This window comes from Chinchilla lanigera, unplaced genomic scaffold, assembly GCF_000276665.1.
Source record: "Chinchilla lanigera isolate Chin_1 unplaced genomic scaffold, ChiLan1.0 scaffold00036, whole genome shotgun sequence".
Taxonomy (NCBI): domain Eukaryota; kingdom Metazoa; phylum Chordata; class Mammalia; order Rodentia; family Chinchillidae; genus Chinchilla; species Chinchilla lanigera.
The window spans coordinates 6,253,191-6,260,282 of NW_004955437.1; the positions used below are offsets into that span (position 1 = coordinate 6,253,191).

The following is a 7,092-nucleotide window of genomic DNA, read 5'->3' on the forward strand; positions in this document are numbered from 1 at the left end:
GGCATAGTGGAGGAATTACCAGCACCTAAAAAGTAGCTCTGGGTCCAATTGCAGACTCAGGACCAAAACAATGGCTGTTGTTTAAGTCACTAAGGGTTGGGGTGAGTTTGTTTTGTTTTGTATTTTCTTTTAGACAGGGTCACGCTATGCAGTTCAGGCTGGCCTTGAGCTCACTGTGTAGCCCAGGGATGGTTAATTATGAATAGACAACCAGACCATGCCTGTAATGGAATAGTCCTTTGCTCTCTTTCGAACCCCGGGCCTCTTGTAGGCTAAGCAAACGCTCTTTCATCTCCTATCACTTTCTCTCTCCTCTGGTACTGGGTATCAACCCAGGGTCTTCTCATTAAGCTGGTTTAGTGAGATCAACTTTTCTTCTTTATTTTTCAGTTTGGGACAGGGCTTCAGGAAATCACAAAGTTGCATAGGTTGCGCTTGAACTCGGGAACTTCCTGCCTCAGCCTCTCAGAGTGCTGGGATTATGAGGGTGCACTGCCATGCCTGATTATTTTTCGTGTTGTGTAATAATCCACTATCTAAATGTAACAAAAATTCCAAGTCTCTGGTTGAGATTCCAGTTATTTCTAGTTTGGGTCTGGGATAATGTTGATATTAGATTTTTTGTATCTTTTGGTGGACAGGTCATTTATGTAGGATTCTTACATGGAACAGACTTATTGGGTTGTAGGACAGGTATGAGAAGCATCTTCAGAAGGTATTATTACTTTTCCAAAGTAGTTGAAACAAACTGGTGGTATAGCTCAGTGGTAGAGTATTTGCCTAGAATATGTAAAACCCTGGGTTGAGCCTCCAGCACCACAAAAAAAAAAAATAATTGAGACATGAGTTCCAGTTGCTCCATATCTTTGCCAAGACTTAGCATTGTCAGTCTTTTTCACTTTATACATTCTGGTAGGCATGTAGTGGTATCTTGTGGTTTTACATTTTATGGTACTGGGGACTGAACCGAGGGGCCTTTGCACTGAGCTTCACCCCCAGCCCTTTTTACTTTTTTGAGATAGGATCTCACTAAATCAGTTAGTTAGGGCTTGAACTTGTGATCCTCCTGTGTCAGCCTCCCAGATGGCTGAGATTATAGGCGTGTGCCACCCTGCTTGGTTTATTATGGCTGTAATATGCATTTCCCCAATGAGTAATGATGTTAAACTACAATATATTATTAAAAAAAAAAAAAAAGACTACCTGACAAACCAGGATATGTCAACATCCTGTCACCACAATGCCAATATATTTCACTACCGTCAAGTGATGATGATCTTTGCAGAGATGTGATGACAGATTATTTTGGTTTTTATTGATTTTTGCTGCAAGGTCTTTGTTTGCTAAGCTTCCTGAAGTTTTAAAATTTACTATGCAAACAACTCCCAGAACACTCACCTATTTGTCCTTATAAATGGACAGGAAAGTGTAATGACCACAATGATGATACTGCAAACAAAGTCATCAGGAGATATTTATTGAGCACCAGCTGTGTACCCAGTACTGTGGGAGGGCTGTGAAGGACACAGATTAGAACGGGGGTGGTCCCTGCCCTTGAGAGGCTTACAGTGTAGGTGGAGATAGTCAGTGTTACACCCTGAGAGTCAAAGGGATACAGCCCCAGCCAGGATGTTATAGGAGCTGCAGGGTATTTGGGGTCAGACCCGCTAAGTGCTTTGGTGCCTCCAGGAGGTCAGCGTTCGGTGCAGGGACAGAGCCGCCACCACCCCAAGCTCCTGTCAGCCCACCTAGGCGCCTCCCGTGGTCCCGTGGCCGCCACCTTGGTCCGACCCCTTGTTCAGATGCTACTCAAAGTGCAGTGAGACTGGGACGGAGGGCTCAGATGGAGTCGGTCGCTGATGATCACCTATGGCTTCCGAGGGCTGCGGTCTCTGTCCCATAAACCCACGCTTCCCACCCACAGGCCTAACACAGAGCGACAGGGACTTCTATGGGGCCATCCAGGACTCACCCCAAGGCTAAAAGGGGGAGGCCTGCTGTTGTGCTACCTGAGGTAGAACCGGGGAGCCCTACATCTCGGTGTCGAGGGACAGGTGCCCACAGCTGCCACTCATAGCCAACAGGGTACTGGAGATGAAGGACTTGGGGGAGGGGAGAGCAGCAGAGGGGCCCTGAGATCCAGCTGGGAAAAGGGACAGCTGGGGGCCCCAAACAAGTAGAAAAGGATCCAGGCTTCCTGGGGTGGGTGGCACACAGGTCGGGGAGTGGGGCTGCTACAGGACCCGATCTTCAACAGGGCAGAGTGGGGCATCGAGGCCAGGGTGGGGGTCTGTCCCCGGCTGTGCCCACTTCATGGTCACCTGCCCAACTCCAGAGGAGGTAAGGAGACCCCAGCGTTTGTGATGATGTCCCTCCTTGGCTGGGTCCCCTTCAAAGTGCTATCATCTATGTACTCCTCAGTTCTGAGGATTCAGGACTGAGTTGGAGGGCAGAGGGAAGGAGGGAATCGGGTCCCTCTGGTCAGTGCCACCCGGTGGGTGAGGGTAGAGGAGGGCGCAGCGGGCATGAAGCCAGCCCGTGCCGTCCACAGGAGATGGGGGACAAAGAACGTAGGAGAAGAAGGTTTTAAATAACATTTCATACCATAAAAATACCCAGCACTGTGAGCCTACCATTCTACTGCCTAATTTCTTTTTTTAAATAATTCTAATGCCAGAGGCTGGGTTGGGGATGGGGGACAGGCAGGTATGTACACGAGGAAGAGCTTAAATTAAAACACAAATAATAATTAAGACGCACAAAGTGGAGGATGAAGGCAGAAGGTGTGGACGCGGCCGGTGGCCCACCCGGTTCTGGGAGCTCAAAGCTTCCGGCTGGGAGATCAGGGCTTCCTCTTGCAGAAGACCAGGCGGCGCTTGGAGTGGTAGAAATCTGTGGGAACAGGACAGCGTCAGCCTGGCCGGCCCAGACCGCCGGGGACCAAAGGGACACACTGCCACCTACGGGTGGGGATCTCGGGGAACCTCCGTTTGTCACCCACGGTGTGTACGGGGACCCCACACTGCTGCCCAGGCAGCCAGACAAAGCCAAGGCTCTGCACCCGGGCTTCCGGCCATCGCGAGGCCGGTACACGTGTGGATCCCGTGAGATCCAACTACTCGTGCTGCACGGTGCCTCGTGCATAGACGTGTTCACTGCTGCAGTTATCGTCACAAGCACCAGATCCCAGCCCAGGACCTTCCCCCTCTGCCTCAGCTTCCTCGCTTATGAAAGGAGGACTGCGAAGCGTAGTGTTGTATGGTTCAGTGAAATGCTCTCCGTCCAGGGTCTGGTCTAAGATCCAGCATGAAAAGTGTTCAGATGTCAGCAACGTCTGCTTTCTTTTTCTTTTCTTTCTTTTTGGTCTTTTTGAGACAGGGTCTTGCTATGCAGTTCAGGCTGGCCTTGAGCTCACTTTGTGGGCCAGGCTGGCCTCAAACTTGCAACGATCCTCCTGCCTCAGCCTCCCTCAGCCTCCCGAGTGCTGGGATTACAGGCGTGCGCCACCAGGCCCGGCTGTTTCATTCATTCTTTATCCAGCACCTACTCCGTGCCCGACATTGTTCTGGGTGCTGGGAATTTGGCAATGGATGAGAGACACAGGGCTCTCTCCTGTAAGGAGCTGTCGAGGGAGGAGGGGAGGGGAAGGACATACATGCAACAGGAGGAGGGCGAAGTCTGGGTAGGGCAGTCTGAAAATGATCAGCACCGGTCTCTGCAACCCTCTGCGGGACCTGCACAAATCACTACCTCTCTGAACCCTGCGCCCTTGTTCTTCAAGGGTGGCAAGGCTGTCCCGCGGCACAGGGCTGCTGTAAGGACTAAACAAGACCCGCCTTAGAAGCTGCAGAGCCTGGCCTGTCATTTGCCCCCAGCACGTTGCTAGTGGGTCTCCGCTGCGGCCTTGCTGTGTGCCCTCAAGCAGGTCACGTGACCACTCTGCGCTGTTTCCCCGCTGTCTAAGGGGCAAGCCCCTAGATCCTGGAGCCTGTGGGTCCCGGTTCCCTCCAGTGTCCTCCCCTGTTCCCATGCTCACCTGTCATGCTGGTCTGCCGCCGTTTCCGGCTCTGAGAGGTTCCGGGAGCCCCCGGGGACCCCTCGGGCTGCTCAGAGGATCGAGGCACGAGGGTACAGGACAGCGACAGGTCCACGTGGTCCTCCTGAGCCACTGTCCCCTGCAGCAGGGCAGCTGAGGGGCTGGGCCGCCTGCCCCCTCCTGTGTCATCTCGGCCGCCGCAGGAGCCTGGGCTCAGGTAGAGCTTGGGCACCCCCAGGCCGCGCACGGGCTCCCAGACGAAGTTGCCTTCCAGCGGCGTCTCGGTGACAAAGTCGAAGTTCCACCGTTGCCGGGCCTCCAGCAGGCAGCTGGCCATGAGCGCGTCGCAGTCACGGCGCAGCTGCTCGCCGTCCACGGGGCCGAAGAGGCGGCGGCAGGCCTTGCTGCTGTGTGGGACCTGGCAGGCGTCCCCGGACGGCTGCGACATGGCACCTGCGCTGGGACAGGAGGAAGGCCGGTCACTAGGGAAACAGGGTCCCCACCGCGCTGCCTCCCGGACAGCTCACTGCAGGGGTCTCTCTGGTCCCTTGCAGCTGCTTTCCACCACTGTCTTCCCACGGAGTCCCGCAGACATGGGGGTACAGCTCAGCCCGCCAGCACCCCAAGTCACAGGGGAGCCGAGAACAAGCTCTGTCCACAAATGCAAGCGCACTGCAGCAGCAGGGGTCAGGGCCCTGTTTATCATCTGCGTTATCAGCTTACATCACTCTGCTCTTCCCTCTGGGGGTCCTTCTAGGGGTGAGTGTTCCAGCTACTTGGGAACTGAGACTCCAACAGTTTCCTAGTCAGAGCCCTGGACTCTTCCCAAACCAGGACCCGGCCATGGCTCTTCCAGCCTCCTAAATCCCTCCGCTGTTGCTGTGTAGCTTGGTGCGTTTCCTTTGCAGCCCCAGGAAAACCCAGTCCCTTCCACGGCCCTATGACTGCCCAGCTGGGGTAACCCAGCACCGAAAATGAATGTGCCCTGGATTTGGGGTTAAAAAAAAAACATGGAGGTAAGTGTGGGTGGTACTCATCTGTAATCTCAACTAATCAGGAGGCTGAGGCAGGAGGATCCCATGTCTAAAACCCATCTGGGCAACTGGGCAAGACCCTGTCTCGAAATGAAGAATAAAAAGGGCTGGGGATGTAGCTCAGTGGTGGAGCACTAGGCTAGCAAGTGTGAGGCCCTGAGTTCCATCTTGAGCTCTAGGTGGCGGCAGGGTGGACACTAGGTTATCCTAGCTGTGCTGTGTAACAAGAAACCACTTCTTATCTACAAATGAGGCCACGGGCAGTTTAAGGAGAGTGACTTGGAAGCACGCTTGGGCCCTGGTCAGGGAAGCCGGCCGTCATTCAGGGCAGTCGGAAGTTCCAAGGCTGTGTGTGTGTCCTGGTGGAGCAGACAGAGGGTCACCCTGCGCAGGTGACCTAACATCTCTGGGCTGTACTTGCCTGCTCTATACAATGGGGGCACTGTCTGTTGGGGCACATGCAGGGACACAGTAACCTGGTACCTACGAACCCTTAGAAAACCAAGTACTCCAGCTTCTGTCTACCCAGGGCTCTGCGCCACCCTCTGCAGACGGCAGCTGACAGGTGCTGAAGGCTGAGGGCCTTTCCCAAGGTGTCATCAGGCGGGTGGCCTCAGGGACAGGAGGGGCTGGGCCGGGCAGGGCAAGGCCAGCACTCCTGAGCCGCACCCTGCCAGGCGTGTCAGGTGATCCGAAGTCTAGACGCCTCCCAGCCCCAGCCCTCCGGTCCCAGGAACCCGTTTTGCAGGTACAGAAAATTAGAGGCTGCTGTCTACCCGGCTCCTCCCCTCCACCAGGGCAGCTTGGCCGGCCGAGCCTGGCGCTGCCTGTCCGCCCTGATCCCTAGCTATTCCCAACAGCGAGACAGCGGGGTTCTGGGCCGCTTGCTCTGCCGGGCCTGGGCTGACCCCGAGGATGAGAAGCTGCAGGACATTGGAACGGTCTGCGTTTTCAGGGCAAACACACCCAGGCTGCACAGCAGGCTTCAGGGGCAGGGGCGTGGAGAGCTTAGGAGACTTTCCTCTAAATCAAGCAGGTAACCGGGCCAAGGTCCACTGTCCCATAAAGAGGTCACCCAGGGCAGCAGACAGAGCCCCGCCCCCAAACCTCGGGCCATGCTCATCAGCGCAGGCATCGGGATGCATTTATAGTTTGCAAGCAGTTTACAACTCCTTTTTACAGGAGAGGTACCAAGGTTCAGAGAAGTTAAATAACTTGTCCAAGGTCACACAGCTCACAGGCGGCACAGGCAGGATTCGAACCCAGCCTTGTTTGCCCTAGGTCCTGTGTTCCAGGACTGAACACGACTCTCTCATGTTGATCAGTACTAAATTGTCCAGGCTGGGCTTGAATTGCTATCCTCCTGCCTCAGCCTCTCAGAGCACTGGGATTACAGGAGTGGATCGCTATGCACCGCTCTGTAGGGGTCTTCTTTCTTGGGCGGAGTGCGACCCTGCGATGTGCAAGGACAGCGGTCACTCCGCGGGCAGGAGGGTCGGCTCCTCGCGCAGAGGCCGCGAGGGGGCGCCGGGCTCCAGGAAATCCCGCGCGGGGCGGAGGCGCGTGGGCAGGGCCCGGGACAGCGGCTGCGACTGGTGATGACTCAGTTTCCTGCCAAGCCGCTCCCCGCCCGCCAAAACCTCTTTCACTCCGCCGCGCGCGTCACCCGGGGTGGGGACGGGGCGGGGAGTGGAGAAGGAGGGGACGGGGCCTGAACGCGTCACGCTGAGCGGGCGGCTCCCGAAACTCCCGCGGCCGTGGGGACCTGCGCGCTCGGGCCGAGTCGCACACACGCACGCACGCGCGTGCACAGACCCCCGCGCGCACAAACACACACGCGCGCACACGCAGGGGCGCGCCGAGACCCGGCCCCTCCACCTTATCTCCACGCCCAAAGCACGGGATGAGTCAGATCCCAGGAAAATAAAAATAGACGAGAGCAAGAAAACAAAACCGCCCCGGAGGCCTCCCAGAAACGCGATGTGGAGGGACGGAAATAGAAAGGGAGCCCCGGGCAACCCC

At 55.9% G+C, this 7,092-nt stretch overlaps 1 protein-coding gene across 1 annotated transcript in view; it reads right to left on the reverse strand.

Moving 5' to 3' along the window:
* Nucleotides 1-1,447: 1,447 nt before the first annotated feature.
* Cdkn1a (cyclin-dependent kinase inhibitor 1A (p21, Cip1)) overlaps nt 1,448-7,092 on the reverse strand; it is a 6,641-nt gene continuing 996 nt past the window's right edge. The window contains exons 2-3 of the mRNA XM_005389647.2: nt 4,037-4,489; nt 1,448-2,892 (exon numbers count right to left, since the gene is read on the reverse strand). Coding sequence (XP_005389704.2) covers nt 2,843-2,892; nt 4,037-4,484 — 498 coding nt within the window. The 5' untranslated portion in view covers nt 4,485-4,489 and the 3' untranslated portion in view covers nt 1,448-2,842. The remainder of the gene's footprint in view (nt 2,893-4,036; nt 4,490-7,092) is intronic.